The sequence below is a fragment of the Falco cherrug genome, chromosome 20 (genome assembly GCF_023634085.1).
Source record: "Falco cherrug isolate bFalChe1 chromosome 20, bFalChe1.pri, whole genome shotgun sequence".
In the NCBI taxonomy this organism is placed as follows: Eukaryota; Metazoa; Chordata; class Aves; order Falconiformes; family Falconidae; genus Falco; species Falco cherrug.
In genome coordinates this window covers 207431-226427 of record NC_073716.1, presented here as the reverse complement: position 1 = coordinate 226427, position 18997 = coordinate 207431, and the positions used below count along the sequence as shown (strand labels likewise).

At 50.3% G+C, this 18997-nt stretch overlaps 1 protein-coding gene and 1 long non-coding RNA gene across 3 annotated transcripts; one reads left to right on the top strand and one right to left on the bottom strand.

Moving 5' to 3' along the window:
* The first annotated feature begins 2032 nt into the window (after positions 1 to 2032).
* On the top strand, positions 2033 to 7319 carry PHB1 (prohibitin 1). Of its 2 annotated transcripts, none has more exons than XM_005439394.4 (7): positions 2033 to 2175; positions 2723 to 2848; positions 3266 to 3427; positions 3864 to 4006; positions 4628 to 4744; positions 5881 to 5976; positions 6945 to 7319. In XM_005439394.4, the coding sequence occupies exons 2-7, from the start codon at positions 2761 to 2763 to the stop codon at positions 7155 to 7157; spliced, it is 819 nt and encodes a 272-aa protein (XP_005439451.1). In that variant the 5' UTR covers positions 2033 to 2175; positions 2723 to 2760; the 3' UTR covers positions 7158 to 7319. The 2 variants fall into 2 exon arrangements, with proteins under 2 accessions (XP_005439451.1, XP_014135631.1); XM_014280156.3 differs by having other exon boundaries at positions 2172 to 2225.
* Positions 7320 to 8139: 820 nt separating this feature from the next.
* LOC114015917 (uncharacterized) lies at positions 8140 to 18997 on the bottom strand. The gene is made up of 2 exons (XR_008729987.1): positions 18615 to 18997; positions 8140 to 17227 (listed from the first exon to the last, which is right to left on the bottom strand). It is a non-coding gene; the product is annotated as an uncharacterized LOC114015917 (long non-coding RNA).

Sequence of the window (18997 nt, the reverse complement as noted above, 5' to 3'; positions counted from 1 at the left end):
CTAGACCAAAAATTGCCATTGCCATGAGCCTTGTTCATTTTTTTGCATGAATGGGAAACACTCATTTTACACAGCAAGAGAAATGGAAGGGGGCTGCACGAACCCAGCAGCAAATGCTCCCATGATGGCTGCTACAAAATGCAAAGCGCAGGGCAATGCTGGGCAGGGGGGTGTAAAGCTCCAGACCCTGGCTCCATAAATTCCAACTTTAATGATTGAATTGTGCTCTGTGTGAATTTCATGTCAAAAGGGAATAAATCTATTGGTGTTTATAGCCATGGCTTTGTCACCAATTAGGATGTTATTATTGGATTAGATGCAAGTAGACAGAAACCTCCTGGGGCAAAGTCATCCTTGGGGGAAAGCCCAGCGGCTGGTGGAGGATCCACTGGGATGGCATTGGGCTATGGGGGCTGATCCTGCTGGCTGGGCTGGAGGTGGATTCTCCCTGGGTTTATCCCTGTGGGGAGGCACGTAACCGAGGGCAGGCACAGGAGCACCCAAAATTTGACTTTACACTTCCTGCTTGCAGCAGCTGGAGCTTACTAGGATCTGGCCCCCAAATCAGTTTGCAGTGACTCAGGGTTTTGGGAACAGTGATCACAAGGAGGGCCAGATCCTGGCTCAGGGCAGCTTTTAGGGTTTGGCCATGGCTTTCTGGGGCACCCCCATTTCAGCTGGGCTTCAGGGAGGTTCCCCAGCAGGTTCAACTGCTGCTGAACACCTTCACCTTGTCCTGGTCCTCTTTGGCATCTGCTTCCTGGTGTTGCCAAAGCACAAGAGCTTTTGTGGCCTTGAAAAGAGCATTGCTAGACACAGGACAGGACTTCCACAGCACATCTGTCGCATAGCTGTGCCGGGGACCCTGGGGTGCCACGGGGGACCTGGGAGGAGGTGACTTTCCCAGGCAGGAGTTGCTCCAGCACGGCCACTCAGGGCTGCGTGCATGGGAATGGAGGTGCACACAGACAAGAGCTGGGGATCAGGGACATAAGCTCAGCTGGGATCTGCCCCCACTTTTAGGGGCCCTGTACATCTCCCCACTCAAAGGGCAGTGCAGGCAGCCAGCAGGCTGCAGCACCAGAACCTCCGTTGCTGGGTTGCTGAGCAGCTCCATGCCTCAGTTTCCCCACAGGGAGCAGAGTAGGGGGTAGAGACCCTCTGAGCTCCCAGAGGGGACGGGACACTCCATGGTGGCTCCTGGGGTCTGCTGGGCCCTGAAGGATGGGGTTCAGCACCACTTTCACCCTGAGATGCTATCAGGAGGTCGTGGCCTGGGGGAGTAATGAAGTGCCCAGTGGTGTCACATCAGAGGGAGAATCCACCAGGGAGGGTCCCTCGACAGGAACAGGAGGGGCTGCCTCGGGGAAAGGCGGCTCCTCTGGGGTCTCCCTGGGCAGAGGGTTTATTGTTGTCCGTCAGTCGCCCCTTTTTTTAACAGGATTCCTGGAGCGTATAGGAGGGTGCTACTTCCCTCTAGCGGCACCAGCCCTCCTGTTCATGGGGTTGCTGAGCCAAAGGAGAGGCTCACGGCGAGGGAATAATGGCCTTTGTCTGCAGCTGGACGGGGGCGGCCCTAGGGGGCTGTCTGGCTTCTCATGCCAAGGGGGACGAGGAGTCTGGCGGGTGACTGCCTGGTGCGGGGGCAGTGTCACAAGTAGGCAGGATGCGGCCAGACGCCAGGGGTCCTTCCTCAGCATTGATACCGCTTCATCAAAGCCCCTTTCTACGCCGCTGCACCGCCGGGACCTGCCGCCCCGCTGCCTGGGCACTACCGGGAAAGGTCAGGTCCAGGCCCGCTTTGCCTCGTGACAAGCGAGGAGCGAGCACACGCTGGCCCACCCGTCCTGGCTGTCCGTGAAGCATCTCCGGTCCCCGCAAGCCCCTGTACGGCCCTGGGCGCCCCAGTGCAGCGCCCACGTGGCTTCCTTCCGCTAGGCCTACAGCTCCCAGGAGGGCCCTGCGCGCAGAAGCTGCAGCTAATGGAAAACGGCCTTGTTCAGCGCCCGGGCCTCCGCGGGGTACGCCGGGAGTTATAGGCCGCTGGGCAAGGGGCAGCGCCGTATAGAACTACGTGTCCCAGAGTGCCGCGGGGAGACGCGGGCCAATGAGCAGTGGGCGTCTTGGTGCAGCGCTCAGGCGCACTGGGGCCGGTGCCTGGGGATTCATGTGGAGGTCAGGGGCGCTCGGGAGGGGAACGGGGCAGGAGGGTGCGGTGGGGCCCGGTAGGTGTCGGGCCCGGTGCCCGAGCCGCGGCCTGCGGGCAAGCGGGGCCTGGGGTTGCCTGTGCAGGGGGCGAGAGGCCTAGGTGGGAGTGGGAAGAGGGCGGCCTGACGGGGGGGAATCAGGGCAGTGGGAGGTGGCCGGAGCGGGTTCGGGGTGCGGAGGGCCCGAAGCGGGGAGCCGCGGCGGTGCAGAAAGGATGGGGCGAGCTGTGATCGGGGGGCGGGTTGGGGCAGGCGGCATGAGCCTGCGGGGTGCTCGTGGGTGGGGGCGCCCATGTACGCGGGGTGCTGCGGGGTCTGGGGCGCCGAGCCCAGGGAGGAGGCCTGCGGGCTGAGGCAGCTGTTGAGGGGAGAGGCAGGGCTGCTGGTGGGGTGCAGCCACTGCAGGGTGGGGTTTTCGGAGAGGGGGGGTAATCCTTGGCCTGTAGGCATCTGCACACAGGACTTCCCGGACTTCTTACTTCATAGGGTTTTAATGAGCTGGTGGGTTTTTGCAGGAGGGACGTTTTAAAGGGGCTGGAACTGGACGTGTGAAATGGCTGCGAAGGTATTTGAAAGCCTTGGGAAGCTTGGCCTGGGCTTGGCTGTTGCAGGTGGAGTTGTCAATTCTGCTCTTTACAATGGTGAGTGGAAGAGCTGACCACTTCAGTTCATATCTTTTTTTTAATTTTTTTTTGTTAGTAACTTGGCTGCTCTGTGCTTTTATTGCTTATGACATTGGGGGAAGATAGATGTGAAGCCTTGCTGGGCTGTTCTATACCTTGTATACCTTGTGCCTTGCATGAGCAAGAGGATTGTGAGGTTCTTTCTCTAGAAAGCTGTTAATTAGCTGCTGCCACTGTGAGCAGGTGGAGGGCCAGGAGTGATGGCTACATCTTCTCTTTGCCCTGTTGCTCCAAATGTTCTAACTAATTTCACTGGTCTCCTGTAGCAAAAGGCTTTAACCATCCTTAACAGACTGCTTCCATGGAGAAGGTTTTGGTGGTGTGTAGATTCAACAGATAGTGAAACAGTGTTTGATGTGCTCTTTTCTTCTCTAGTTGATGCGGGCCACAGAGCTGTCATCTTTGACCGATTCCGTGGGGTCCAGGATACAGTGGTAGGAGAAGGTACCCACTTCCTCATCCCCTGGGTACAGAAACCCATCATTTTTGACTGCCGCTCTCGCCCCCGTAACATTCCCGTGATCACTGGCAGCAAAGGTGAGTGTTTGGACCTGGCAACCATAAGAAAACCAGATGCTCTGATGATTTTTTTTTTCTTCTGGACGTTGAAATCCCATTTGTCTCAAGTCCGGTTTGGCACAGAGTCAGGAATGATTTGATCTGGTTTTTTAGTTACAGAATAGATTAAAAGATCCTACCTTTGGTCCTGTAAAAAATCCTTTAAAACATAAAGTCTCTGCCTTTACAGTAGGGCAAGTAATTCCCTAGGTCACTAACAAACTGAAGCTGAAATCTTATCTGTAAGGAGGATTTAGATGCCGAGGTGAAAGGCATAGTAAAAAAAATTTGTTTTTTCTGGGAAAAAGAAGTCTGAATGTTTATTCTTTCTCATTTAGTTGCCCTAGAGAGGACAGCTTCAGGAAATCTCCTGCCCCTGTGGTTTGCTACTAAACTCATGGCTTTCTTTGAACAGATCTACAGAATGTGAACATCACATTGCGTATCCTGTTTAGACCAGTGACTGCCCAGTTACCACGGATTTTCACCAGTATTGGAGAGGACTACGATGAGCGTGTCCTGCCCTCAATCACAACTGAAATCCTTAAATCTGTTGTGGTAAGGACACTATAAGAGCTGCTGGGCTCTGCCAGTCATCTTTCCTCTTTTTAGCAGTGAGGGACCCACCAGAGTGTGGAATATGTTGTGCTTCGGAATAAGGCTTCTCTTTCCAACCCCCAGGCTCTCATCAGACATCCAGAAAAGCTAATCGTAGTTTTTTTGTTTCTTGGTCATTCCTGACTGCTTGGGCTGACTTGATTCATGTTGGTTGATCTCTGGATGACAAGAGGTTTATTTGTTACCTGCTCTCAGCTGTTAGCTCTGCTCTTCAGGCTGGGAGTCTCGGGCAGGAGACTGGGCTTTTTACTTCTCACATAATCTTAGATTTCAGCTTACAGAAGATATCTGGTTTTGGAAGCATACCCAGGGAACTGCCAAAGAATTACTAACCAGTTTTAGTCCAGCTTTTACATTAAGTGCTCAACTGGACAACCTCCCCTTCAGCTTACACTTAAATTCCCAGACATTCAGTCTTTCTCTTACTTCAAATGCCTGGGCATCTTGGTGTTTGCTAGCTTTGGGAGAGCTCTGGGACTCACAGGTGCAAAGACAGGCAGGGAATGGAGCATCCATCACTTCTGGGAGCTTTTTTCTCACTGTTCTCCATCCTGATTTCAGGCTCGCTTTGATGCTGGAGAATTGATCACTCAGAGAGAGCTGGTCTCAAGACAAGTGAGCGAAGACCTCACGGAGAGAGCAGCAACCTTCGGGCTCATTCTGGATGATGTGTCCTTGGTAAGAGTTTTCCTCTTTCCATTTTTCTCTTTGGAGTGTGCCCAAATAAGAGCAGTGGAGAAGAGAATTGGTAGGTGGCCAGAGACGAGTGAGCTGGAAGTTTGGACATGTGGACAATGTTTGTCTACAGTTGCATGGGATGTAGTGGTTACTGGTCATGTCAGTACCTCTGGTTTTGTCACTGGCCTTCTGTGACCTTGACTAAGCCCTTGAAGGCTCTGCTGTGCTGGCCTTTCAACAGACTTCACTGTTGCAGGGCTTTTACAGTTAAAATGAAAAGTGCTTCTGTGGGTGATGGATCAGGCTGCACATCACTTTAGAGAAGGCAGCTGTTCCATGGGTACCCTGAGACACGGGGAGAAAGTGCTAGGCGTGAGGAGGTAGTGAAAATAGCTGCTTTTGATAGCATCCTTTTTCTGCAAAGTACTAGGTTTTCTCCTGGCTGTGTCTTCTAAAAGGCTAATCAAGGAGGGAGCTCTCCTCTCCTATCTCCCTATAAGCTTTGTAAATTAAATGTGTTGTAATCTGGCGTGTGCGTGCACCTCTCCCTCTCTCTTCTGGGACTTCCCTCGAAAGCCTGCGTAGAGGAAAGGGCCATATAGGAAGTTTCTGCAGGAAGGTGACCGTATTTCTGCAAAATGTGAGTTACGACTCTGTTTCTGGTGTTCTCCTGAGCATGCTACTGAAGGAAATTCACCTTTCCCCTGTCCCATCCCAGGAGCCTGCAACTGTCCAAACAGCCCAGACTTGAGTGCACCAGTGCATATTGGAACATACAAGGTGTAGGAAGGCTTGGCAAAGAACAGGCTTCCCTGCTTTGGGAGGGGAGCACTGAGTGAGTGGGCTGCCCCTGCCAGGTGATGCAGCAGGTGCTGGTGGCAGGGGGAGCATGGTGTGTCTCTGGTGTTACTGGTGTGCTGGATTGGAGCTGCACTTGTGTATCCCTTGAGACTTCAAAACTGGATGGGGAGGTCTGCTTGTCTTAATTTCTGTTCTTTTAGGAATACTGGCTTTCCATCTCCATTCCACTTTCACTGATACAGGCAGGCTGCCTCCCCCTTGGGGCTTGTGTGGGTCGCAGCAGTGCCACTGTAAACTGTCAGCATTGTGGACTTAGCTTGATTTGTGCTCTGCAGACCCATCTGACCTTTGGCAAGGAGTTCACAGAGGCAGTGGAGATGAAGCAAGTGGCCCAGCAAGAAGCAGAAAGAGCCAGATTCATTGTGGAAAAGGTACCTTGTCCTGAGAAACATGGAAATGGTTCCTGGTATCTCCTTTCCCACTCTAGCTTGCGGTGAACATCTCTCACTTACCTGTCCAGGAAACCAGGCAGCTGAATGCTGAAGTTGCTTAGGGTCATAATGTTGATACGGTTCTTGGCTCTGGCACATGACGGTTGGATAGATAAAGCATAAAGTTGATTTTGGTTTTTTTTTTCTTTTAATAATGTGTCTCAGTCTTACTGGAGTGCTAAACAGAAATGTCCACATGGAGGAGGTAGGAAACAGCCCTCAGGAGGAAGTGTCAGTTAGAAGTGGGGTTCAAGGTGGAGACTTGCAGCTGAAGGGATCCTGCTGTTTGTGAATTTTAGAGGGTGGACAAAGTTTTGCATGGTGTTTGATATCATGGGCGTGGGGGGCTCTGTCATAGGAGTGTTACTGACTGCATGCCCCAGGCCACATAGTCTCTGACCAACCCGGGATCTTGGTCAGCATCCACAGACGCAGTTTCATGTTGAAGCACCTTGGTACAGCTAAGAACACATGCCTGTTGAGATTGCAAGAACCTGCAACTACACCCAAAATTAATCTAGTGGATGTAGAAAGATGCATGTAACCAGCCAGGATGATTAAACAGTAGAAGTGTTTATCTGTTTTTAACTCCACTGGTGAAGTTCTCAAATCTTTCATAGACAATTTTTCACTAGCAGTGCCTTCAGGTGGGTTAATGTTTCATGAGGTTAAGACTAAGGCAATTTCAAGATAATTTTTCAGCCTTTTTTCCACAGTAGGCAGAAAAACAGTCTTAACAGGATACAGCTTTAAATTAAAATCACCTTCTGTTGTAGCTCTTGTACTGGGGAAAACAACAGTAGGGTGGCGAAGTGGGAATTTATATTTTAAACATGACAACAGCATCTTCCTTCTCTTTTGGTTGTTTTCTCTGTTGGTTATTCCCCTTTTCATCTGCTTACTTTCAGGCTGAGCAGCAGAAGAAAGCAGCTGTCATCTCTGCTGAGGGAGACTCAAAAGCAGCAGAGCTGATTGCCAATTCACTGGCCACTGCAGGCGATGGTCTTATTGAGCTGCGCAAGCTTGAGGCAGCTGAAGACATCGCATACCAGCTCTCGCGGTCCCGCAACATCACCTATCTGCCCTCTGGACAGTCTGTGCTCCTCCAGTTGCCACAGTGAACCTGGCTCTGCAGCCATAGCTAGCCTGGTCACCTCTACTTACTAGATCAGCCCTTTCCAAAAGAATCTTTGCAATTTCCTCATTGGCAAAAGCAGAGGAAATTAAAATTCAACCCATTTTGAATTCTTAATCAAATAAAACTGAACACTCTTGACAGCAAACCGGCATTCCTCCCATGTATGGTCAGAGCAGTAGCTTCACTGACCATTAAGCTTAAGTTTGAGAATTGCCCCTTTCCAGGCAGTTTGAGCAACAGGAGCAGAATTTTCATCTGTTCACTGCTGGGATGAATGAGTAGCCCAGGTGACTCCCTGACCACTAGAGTGCTGTATCGATCAGGTATCACAGCAATGCTTCAGTGCCTTTAGGCTGGCTGAGACAGGGTCAACAGACTTGCAGGTCCTGGACTACAGAACAGGGATGCTCAGGGCTCACTCAGTCAAGCCAGTCTTTTTTTCAGGTGTCAGCTGAGAGTAAGAGGACATCTCAGCTGTTAGGGCAGTGGCTCTGCTGAGCCTGTGTGAACAGATAGCACTGATGGCTGGAGGCACAGGTCATGAGTGCATTGAGGCTGGGGGTGAAAACTGCAGAGATTTCACTTATGTAGTAGATGGATTTCAGGTACAGAGAAGATACTTCCCCTGCAGGAAATACTTCTCACATATATGCTGGAAATGGAACATCTGCACCTCTTCCCCTGCCGCTGCCACTTGACCTCTTTGCTGCCACCTGCCCTGTTGTGCAGCCTTGGTTCTTTCACCAAGGTCAGTAAAAGTGGCAGTCAGCCTACTGCAGGTGGCACCTGGGACAAAGAAGGGATGACTTGGTGCTCTGTGGCTCAGGCAGTTGGAGGTGGGCAGAATTCTCTGTTACATCAACACTTCTTATTTAGGGAACCTGGACTGTGAGGAGGATGTGATGGATGAGATTGTATGAGCAGCCTTCAATAAATGCCACAGTCCCAAATGTAGTAGTGTGGGGTTGGTTTTTTTGTGCATTAGGTTTTTTTATTATTGATATCTCAGAAGAACAAAGGTTTGGTCAGTGGAGCAAGACACCTCATACTTGTGCTAATTATTTGGATAAAAGTCACTTAGCACAGGCAAATAGGTATTGCTCCTGACACCTTAAAAGCTCAAAACATGATTCTTAAGCTGAATTCCTGCAACAAGGTAAGGCTGAGTTTGCTGAGGTTATTGTGAGGGCTTTTAACTGTTTTCCATGCACGTTTCAGGCTGTTGTTTACTGCATGTACGTAGATTTTCCAGGGTGCTTATTTGATGCAACACCATGCTACTGGAAAGAAAACGGGTGTATTGTACCAGATACAGCCTACAGTGAGCTTCAAACCTGCTGTCAGAAGGCCCAGTACTAGCCTGGCACACCACTATCCCCATCCTGCAGATGATAATAGGACACTTGTACGGTGTCTGTTATTTCTGAGCAATGCAGTCTTAGGTGGGTGTCATCACTACCCTGAGGATGTTGAGCTCTTGGGAAAGCTGCTGTTAATGGTGGGCCCATTTCATCATTCGATAGCTGCTTTGAGTTGTTGCCCTCCCCTCAAAATGGAAAGATTGCCTGGTTTTTCTGCTGGGCAGAATACGCTCTTGCAGTGATGAGGTGCCTGAGATTGCAAACTATTTTCAGCAGCTGAACAGTCAGGTCCATAACTCCCAAATAACTTCCAGGCCTCTTCCCTCTCCAGTGCTCTTGTTCTTTATTCTTCTGGTTTACCACTTCAGACACTTGTAAAGAAGCTTCCACTTTTCTCCCAAGGCTCTTTTGAAAGCTCCCTTAGCGTTTTCTGCATTTCTTTCAGTTAGTTTCATGCACCAGGTGTTGGGCTCAAAACAGTGCATCTGAAATCCCTTCTCAGCTTCTGTGGCTCTGCATTGCTTCTCCTCCCAGTTCTGCATTTTCAGTGGTGTGCAGAGTGTTTCCTGCTGCTTTTGCTGTTAGCTTCTCCGGAGGTGGCTGAGGCTCTTAAAGAGTGGCCCCTGGGTCTGATGAATCAGTTTTCTTTGCTGTTGGGTGTAATTATTTTTACAAATGTTCCCTGGCTGTTAACTGCTCCTATACCCTTGCTCCGCCTCACTCAATGCCTAAAGCTGCCATGGAGCTTATCAGACTTCAAAGCTGCTGGTGAACCTATAGCTGTCTCGGTGTGTGCTAGCCAAACCCCTTGTTTGTATTGTGCTTATAGCTGCTCTTCAGCCTTGTAGAGTGTGTGGACCGTGGAGCTGTCTAGCTCCAGATGGGAACAGTGACCCTAAAATCAGGACAAAGTTCTGCATGGGCTGCACAGGGGTAGTGGGTGAGGAAACAGCTGCCTGCTTGCTGGATGGGTACTGCTCAGAGCACTGCACAGTAGCGAGTGGGCACTGCCTGGCATCCTCTGCCAAGCTTCTCACGTGCTGGCAGACTCTTTGATGTAAAAACAAAAATAAGTGTTGTCAAGGGCTGGCCTGCCTGGCACTCCTGGCCAAGGCTGGACTCTTGCTTCCCAGGATGCTGGCCCTTCCCTCTCACTGTTCAGAGGGTATTAGCAGGGTGTGAGCACTGGCTTTCAGCACTGTTACTTGTCAGGGCAATAGAGCTCTAGGCTTGGGTAACATAAGGCAGGCCTCTGCTGCTCGAACAAACAAGGTATCCCCACCCTCTCTGGCATTTCTAACTTTGTTGCTCTTAATAATCAGTAACAAAAACTCGCTCCTGAAAGTGGAGCACAACCTGGGGTGGAGAAATGAGAGAGGTTCAAGGCCTGTGGTTTCGCACTGAGGGCAGAGAAAGGAGTTTTGCTGTGCAGGTCCTGGTCTGCCCTCCCAGAGAACCTGTGTAAGGTATGTGATCAGCCTAGTGCTGTGAATGGTCACCTGCCACCCTGTGGGCCTGTGGAGGTGGGCTCCCAGCTGCAAGGCAGAGCTATTGCAAGGGCTGCCAGCTTCACAACTCTCTTGCATACAAAGGTGCTGGAGATGCTCCAGGAATAGCAGATCTCCCCCTTCACCTTATTCTTGGAGAAAGCAAAAGCGGGACGGTCTTGTGACCACACATGGAGGAGCAACCTCTGTCTCTGACATAGTATTCCATGACCACCATGTGCCACATCTTTTGGGTAAGACGCTTCAGCCCAAGGTGAGCTGTGATCAGAGGTGGGAGGCAGCTGGATGATGCCACTGGAAGGGAAGTGGAGAAATGCCAGGTTTTCTGTGAACTGAAAAGCCCATGGGCCCCTGGTCTGGCTGTCACGCCTGGATTCCCACTGTCTGAAATTAATGGCAAAGTCTGATTGAAGAATATCCTCCACTGGGTAGTTACACCAGTTTTCTGTTGTGTGGGCCTTCTGCTACTTAGTAGGGATTGCAGCCATGCTAAAACTTTTGCTTTGGGGATGGGGATGCTTTATGTGGTCAGGTTTTCTTCACTTTTGCCACCTATTTGCACAAAACACTTTGAATTTAGTATATTTGACAACTTCTAATCCCCCCATCAAATTAGTTTGAAATTGGTTTTCTCTGGAGAAGAAACAGCATGAGCGCATAGAGCCAGTGTTCCCCCAGCAAGGCTGGATGTGTTACTGGGCTGAAGAAAGCACACAGTTCTTTAAGGAACCCAGCTAAAATAGCCCAAAAATTTACTTGGAGAAAGGTTCTACTGTAGACCTTTGCCTGGGTGTTTGCTAGCCAGAATTAAACGTCCTTCTGTCAGGCTCTCCATCCCCAGAGCTGACTTACGCCAGCACCACACCATGTACTCCTGGATCCTTCCATTTTCCAATGGTGCCATTGTTACATTTGGCACCAAAGTCACAGGGCCGGGTGTGTTTTGCACGTGAGTGGCGGAGGCTATAGCTTTGCTGCTAACTCTGACAGACCACATAAGCCAGGAAGGACATTTGCAAAGAGGTCACCTTTTTCAGACGCAAGATGAATCCATGCTGGAGCAGCTGAGGCTGGCAGGTGGGCTGCTCTCCCGCCAGATGGCAGCAGCAATTATCTCCACGTGGGAAGGGCAGCAAGGACCAAAGGGTGTCCCTCAGCCTCCCGAAGGGAGGTCATCCTGCCCTGGGCAGAGGATGCAAGGAGTGGCCATGGACAAGGGCAAAAACAATAGCACAGTCTCCGGGCGAGGAAGAAAAAGCACCAGCTGGCACAAGAGCCGTCAGATGGACAGTACTGCTCAGGAGGGCAGGTACAAGGGTTTAGTCCCTGTGCGGGGCTGTCCTGGTGAACTTCTGATGCCCATTTCACTCTGCTGAGTGTTTCCAGCTCCATTTTTTAACTCCTCTAACCTAATGCAGCACAATGAAAGGTGCAAATGCCTGTTTCCTTTTCTGTCCCAGGCTGGCTTGGCTTTGCAGCCTGTCTCCTTGCAGCCCTTTGAGCATTCCTCCTTTCCCACCTGCCAAAGGCGGTCCCTGGTTTATTGCTAATTCAGGGTGGACAGAAACAACAGAAGTGTCTAGGCATGACTTCAGAGATGCAAGTTCTTTTAGCTGGACATTAGAAGAGCGTTGAGTCTTTGGGTCCAGAACATTAGTATGATGAATTCATACTGGAGGACCCAGTGTTGGTAAAAGCTTGGCAGTTTTTAAATTTGAAGCCCTGTAGATTTGTGGCTCCGGAGTGATTAATGCCAGCACAGACTCATAACTTGTTTTTCTTGTATTTGTCTAAATACAGCCCAAAACCTAAGTAAGCTACAGGGACCAGGTTTTGGGAAAATTCTGCTGGTAATGGGCAATGTAAGACCTGGTGGGGCAACTAAAGGGCCCTGTATGAGGGGGGCTGAATGCACATCTTGCTTGAGATGGAAGAACAGCAGTTGGTTGCCACCTTCACACATCAGAGCCCTGCAAGCCAAGGTGAAATCTCCCTGCCCACTGCTTTGCCTCAGCTCCAAGAAGACCTTTGGTTTTGTTTTTTTTTCCTTCCTGGGAGACTTTGCCTTCTTTCTTTCTTTCATGCTAGTCAAAGAGCTCAGCTCTGCACCAGTCACAGCAGCTGGGCTGGCCCACTAGCAACTTTCAGGCAAACAAGCTTTTGTTCATGGTAAACAAACAGGAAACTGCCTGATTTCCTCTGTGTATTCTCTCTCTCTCTCTGTGCTCTCTCCCTATTTAATAGATAACCAGCCTACCTGACTTGTGAAGGGGAGACCAAAAGCAACCACTTCAAGAGGCACTCTGGAGCAGTTGTAATTTGCAGCATGGCTGTTGTATTGAAATGGGCATCTACTCCCAGACAGTCACTGATGCACCAGAGTTGAAGTCTCTCCAGGTAAGGAAGCTCCCAAAGTTTGTGATAATTTCTACCCTGGAGCAAGCTGGCAGTATGCCTGAAGTGGTTAGAGTAAGGGATAGGGAGGAGTTTCCTTATTGCTTCCTTTATGCTGTTTATATCCAAGTGGATCTAGCAGAAAATGCCTCTGTCCTGAAACAGAGGATGTGGTGGGGTGTGTGGGAGAAAGCACTTGTGGAAGCAGGTAGGAAATAATGTCTTAAGTCAGGCTGGAGCTCAGCTTGGCTGGAAGATGGGGAGCAACTCTTAGGGCCAAATTTGGTTTAATTATTCCTTGCCTGACACCAGGCAGCAACTGGAGGTTGAGACATTGCTCACATGCCTGTTTTCCACCAGCAGAACTGACCTGACTTCCAGCAAGTCCTGACACTAGTGTAATTCTTGGAGGTAGTCAGGTTTACTTAGGGATGACTTGATGCTTTGTGGTTTGGTTTGCTACTTGGTGAAGCAGGAGAGGACTGTCACAGTTAGAGAGGTATCAGGGTGACTGACAGGGGACATAAAGTGTACTCTAGCTAGTGGATGCAGAACAAACTTTCAGAGAAAGACAAGCATCTGATGTCTTTAGAAAAATATGGTCTTTAAACCACATGCCCATAGCCATGCTGAGTTCACTTTCCCCATCCACAGAACGCAATAAAAAAACATATCTATGGGGAACGGACTTAGTGGAGCAGACATCCAGTTCTTGCTGAACACATCCAGAGAAAGGAGAGGAACTAGAGAGGCTGGGAAGCTCCCACAGGAGGCTGAGCTCAACTGCTGCTGTAAAAACAGAATCTGGGGTTCCCCACACTGGATATGCACATGATGCTGGTCTGGACTGGGCCAGAGACCTGCAGTGAGTTGCCCTTGATCTCTAACAAGCCAAAGCTGTGCATAAGCATGGGAAACTGTGTCCCAAACTGAGCTGCAGGAGGGCAGTGCAGAAGGCAGTGTCAGTGGAAGATGCCAGTGTGTTCATGTCCCCCATGCTGGGAAGGGCAGGAAGGGCAGGAGGCTAGAGGAGAGTGTGTGCAGGATGCCCCTGAAGTGGTAGGTTAAAAATATTCAACAGAGGCAAGAACAGGAAGGAAGCAGGGGTTAAGCCTGAACAAGGTGAGTCTGTCCCAGAGACATTAACTCAAATGTGACTTTCATGGGTGTTAAGTCTTGCAGTGCCTCTTCTACAAAGCTGGTAAATACAGCTCTCTTTCTCTGACATAGTATTTGCTCCCAAGCACAGCTTTCCGTAGGTGCTTCTCAAACCCAGAGATAAGTTTCTACATAAAAAGCTAGGCTGGAAGATTGGGTGTGAATGGAAAGGACTCTAGGTTAAACACATTCATTCCTCACCAGCCAAGGTACACAGATGCTGCTTGTACTGCTTTGGTAGGGGCTGATGCTGATCTGAGCAGAGGTGCTCTTTAACACAAGAACAGAAATGCCTCGAACAGCCTGCTATGGTGATGCTTCCATTTAACAATTTCCCCAGCACATACTTTAGAACTTCCCTTATGTAGACAGTCTGGGAAGACCTCCTGAGATTACAGCATAACACCAAAGTCAATTAAACTGACAATAAAAGCCCAATTCTGAGAGTTTGCCTCACTTCCATCCTGCTCTTGTCCAACCGCCATATTCCAGAATCTGTATTTTACTTTATTAAAAAAAAAGCAGCACAAAACCAAGGCTACCCAAAGAGAACTTTTTTTTTGTGGCATGATTTTTATGCAGAGGCTAACAGCTCTGATAACACAGTCATGATACTCTGCCCCAAGTACGCCAAAGAAAGTTATTAACCCACACATGAATCAGCCAGGCTTTTATGTATTACATAAGGATGTTACTGCTGCCCTGCCCAGCCTGAGTTCAAGCCTTTCATGAACAAGGCCCTCTAAAAACACACCAGCTGGTCATGCTGGGTCCCTGAATGCTGCCCCTCAGCACCCAGGTGCTTGCTTGCAGCATTAAAATACTTACAGGGTGGGCTAAATGTGGGCAGAATTAAAGCTACTGGTGCCCCCAGCAGGTACCTCAGACTGCAGGTCTGCTTCTCAGGTGTTTTAGCACATGTCAACTCTGCTGCTCTCAAGGTCTGATCTTGGGCCCAAGGAGATAACAGTGGGTATTAGCTCTGCTATATTATTTGGAGGCAGTTAAATCTTTAATTGTGGCCTTACACTGAATTACTGAAAGAGAAGGGAGAATGGGAACAAGAATTTTGTCTGCTTGAGCTTCTACTTTGTTCTGATATGGTCTCAAAGCCCAACACCTCTGCACTCAGTAGTGGTGGTTCCCCCAGACAGTGCAGGGCTTCCTGTGTCAAGAGGTAGCAGGAAACCCCCTTTGTTTTCCTGTTGCTTCCTCTCCCATTGCTTGAGAGGATCCTAAATTCTGCAGGACACAGCAGGATCCCTAAAAGATAAAGCATTAATCTGAGAGTCAACTGGTTGGGTTACAGACACTGTCAGCAAGGTGCCAGTGCCCTGTCTGTGCCCCTTCTCACACTTGGCTTGTTTTCCTAGTGGGGCAGGGCCTGTTCTTTACCAGCATCCTCGAGCAGCACCTAGCTCCAAGGGCCTTCCCCCCTTGAGGAAGGGGAAAGTCCCAATTGCAACTGCATTCTGACAAGTGTCAGGTCATGCCCAGTTCAGGCTGTTCCCAAAACAGAACTGTTACGATGTGGAGGTCTCAGCAAAACATCAAGCATGTGGAGAAGGGCTAGTGCTGTTCACTTGACCCTGCTCAGTGCCAACCCTGCCGCCAGCACCTAGAAGGCACCAAGAGTCACCTCTCACCATGGGAGGATGCAGGTAGGACAGCAGGAAGGCAGCCCATCTCCCTGTTGGCTGTGGGAAGAGGAAGGGCTAGAAGGCCTGGTTCACTGGCTGCCAAGTTTCCCAAGAAATCATCACAGCAGGAGTTTGGATGAAGCCAAGAGCCATCACTGCCCGAGTAAAGCCAAGAACTCTTGTAAACTAGGCCCCATCTCTCAGAAGCACAGCTCATGTGGGACTGCAGGCTCCAGACCAGGCAGACATCTTGTACAAGAGGATTCCAGCCCTGGTTTGTTGCCTGAAAGCCATATAAAAGAACCAGAGCAGGTGGATCAGGGATTGCTCAGGAACACCCAGCTTTGCAAAGCCATGAAACCACAGGAAAATTATTGACTGATAAAAGCAGGAGTTCACATCTGATTTTTCTCCTTCCCATGCCATTCTGCAGTTGGTACTAGTGGTTATCTCCACCACAGAGGTCGCTGCATCTCAGCAATACTCATACTCATTGTTTGCTTTCTTAGCAGGTCTAGAACATCTAGTCCCCTAGAAAAAAAACACAAGTAAAAAAACCACAAGTGAGTAACACTGTGTTCTAGTGTGTCTGCAGCCCCTGGCCCATCAAATTCTCATACTTTTATTGTACTTTTCACCCTGAAAGGGCCTAAGCTGCTTAGCAGAAAAAAAGATCTGATTTCCAGGGAGGGACAAAGTAACCTACAGCTGTATGGCTGCTACTTCTGAAGTGAGCTGCAAACAGCTGCTTGCTGTAACAGTGCAGCATTTTAGGGAAGAAATGAAGATCTGTATCACCTGTCACTGGCACTGCATGCAATGAGGAGGACACGAGGGCATTTCCCACACTGGTTGTACTGTAGAAATAAGGAAAAGGCCAGAGAGAAGGGGCATGGGAGCCACAGCATCTTACTGAGCAGGAAACAAAGTGCAGAAAGTTGTCTCTAGAAGTTATACACCAGTGTGAAGGGAAAGCAGAGATGACAGCAAGGAAATCAGAGGGCTGATAAGGATCTGTGGCTGAGGCAGGTGTGTGCTAGGGAGCAGATCATGTACAAGCAGAGATGTGGGGCTTTTCCCGCATTTTTTTTTTTCCTTTCCCTCTACCTGGCTGACATGTCTTTTCATGTCAAAAGCTAGATCAAAGAGAGGGCCGTAAATAGCTGAAACAGGCTTCCTTGTGGGAACAGGGCTCAGTGCCACAGCCAGTCTCTCAGCTGGATCCCTCCCTGGGAGCAGCATGAGGAGCTGTCACCCTCCATTAACTAAACACCCAGGGAAGAAAGTGTGTGACTGCTGGGTGTCCTGGGAATTCAGGAGCCAAACCATACAGCAAGGCTAGGAAGGGTCACTCTCCTCTGCAGCTCTCTCTTCCCCAAGCCACCACTGATGCTGATGGGACACAAGCAGGGCCATGAGGACAAGCTTTGTTTTCAGCATGTCAGAAGCCCTTCAGAGTCCAAGGATATTTGTATTTAGTCCTCGATTTTTTTTTTTTAAACATCCCTCTGAGAGTCATGGTGTCCACAAGAATGAGGGACTTAACACTTCCTTTTAATCTCAGTGTAGCTTTCATTTGGAGGGAGTGAAATCATTCTCGCTGACATCATCTGAGGATACAGAGCACCTTTATCAGGAAAGGCCCCTGCAATTCCTTCAGTAGACATTCAACAGGAGGGGACCTCTTGCTGCAGGCCTAGGGTAAGGAAGCCAGGTTAGAAGACCACAGACTGCATCAGAGAAGAGGGAACAGCAAAACAGAGATTAAACGCTCTTCTCGCACGTTGGAGAGAGAGAGATCATCAAGGCCCTGGCCTACTTGTGTCCCATGGATGGACACCAGCAGCAGCTTCGCCTTTGTGGATGTTGAAACAGTTAATGGCTTTACTCGTCATCTGTGTGTCCATTGTCTCCCAGCATCTCCCAGTTGTTCCTCTGCTGAAGTCCCACATTTGGAAGAGGGGCTCTGTCACTGCTGTCTTGTTCATTTACCTTCCAAGAAAAAGGTCCCCAGCATTTTTCTTGCGGCCCTTTTCAGGGCGGGAGATTTTATGACATGACATCCTTCACATGCATACAGCTAACCAACAGCAGCACCACACCCCCTGACATCCTCTATTTTTCCTCAGGAAGCTGCACTGCACAAGGCTGTTGGGCTAAGATGGAGTGGTGCCCATGCTCTCAAAGCCCAGACTATCCCTTTCCTTGCCAGCTATACACAGGTCCCAGCAGAGATTAGAACAGCCAGGGGCCTGCTCTGAATGAGACCAGCTGGTAAGAGCTCCCATGGGGCTGGTCAGAGTGAAACGCACCAGGCTCTGCTCCTTTCCCATGCCCCCACAGCAGGGGTTGCTTGGGCAAGGAAGAGAGCTGGCAACATTGTTCCGATTGCGCCATAAGGCTTCCCCAGCCTACCCAGCCGCTTTTATTTTGCTGTCGACTTTGAAAGCCCAATCCCTGCTCTGCACAGGGAGCTCAAATATGGGGTTTGTGTTCAATAATCAAGAGCAGGTCAAATACACAGACATGTAACATTACATTTCAGGGGAGTAACGATGTATGGACTTTTCACAGAACCTCAAATCAAGTGCCCTACACTTTTAGGGGGGGCATTTGCAGCAAACAAAGCAGATGAGGAAACAAACCACAGGTAGAGATGGGATTGCAGACAAAAGGTTTTAAATAAGGGGACTACAGCAGGAACACAGGTCTGAGTGGGCAAGAGGGAGCCAAAGCTAGAGGGCACAAAAGATTCCTGAAGTCCTTGGGAAGCTACCCAAGAGGCTGGCGCCCTTCCCCGTTTTCCTGTTTCTGCTACTCTAATTCTTTTACCATCGCCAAACCTAAACCACAGCAGTGCTCTTCCCTCCTACACAGCACTCAGCAGTGGTTTTCAGGGATATGGTGTAAGCTTCGCAGCTTCCTGGGAGAGGTGGCACCACTGCAAAATGCTGTGCCAGCCCGCAAAGCAGCAGCCCTGACCCTCCCCACACCCGCCACCAACTGGGAGCTCTACTAGGAAAAAATATTTTTTTCCTTCTTGTCACATCTCCCTCATACACCAAGCCTAGGCCCTGTAGGTGGGTGTAATCAAGAAACCACAGGCCAGAGTTAAGTAGTTATTAGTATTTTAAGGGGAGAGGAGGGTTTGAACAAGTGGGAGCTGGGGTCTGGCATAATAACAGAAGTGACTGACTCCTCTGACAACCGTAAATGAGATAGGGCCTTGCTGACGAGGCCTTTATTAAGGACTTACCTGGCTCCTGAGGGGCAGCTCTAGCACCACATATGACACATAGCCCTTTCAAGGTGCCACCCGTCCGGAGGCCACAGCTGCTCCCTCACGGCAGCCGCTGTGTGAGGCATTATCCTTACTCACCTGTGAGGACCGAGACTCGGCAACAATCCGGTCCCACGACGGCCGTTCTTCCCCCAGCTGCAGAGCTGCAGCCAGGGGCCTTCACCGCACCGACGAGGACACCCACAGAGAAGGCTGAGGCACGGGCCGGGGTTAGCCGCAGCGCGGCGGAGCGCTCGCCACAGTCTCGCCCGGCTCAGTTGACTGCAATTAGGGCGGCTGCTTTAATTACCTCAGCGGAGTAACGGTCGGCCCCGCGCTCCCTCCACGTGCGCCGCCTCACCTGAGCCCCGCGGGGCGCCGGCTGCCGCGCATGCGCAGCGCGCCTGGCCTCACCTGCGCTCCGCGCTGCCCCCGGCCCGCCGCGGCCCGAGGTGCGCAGCGGCTGGGGAGCGCGGCAGCGG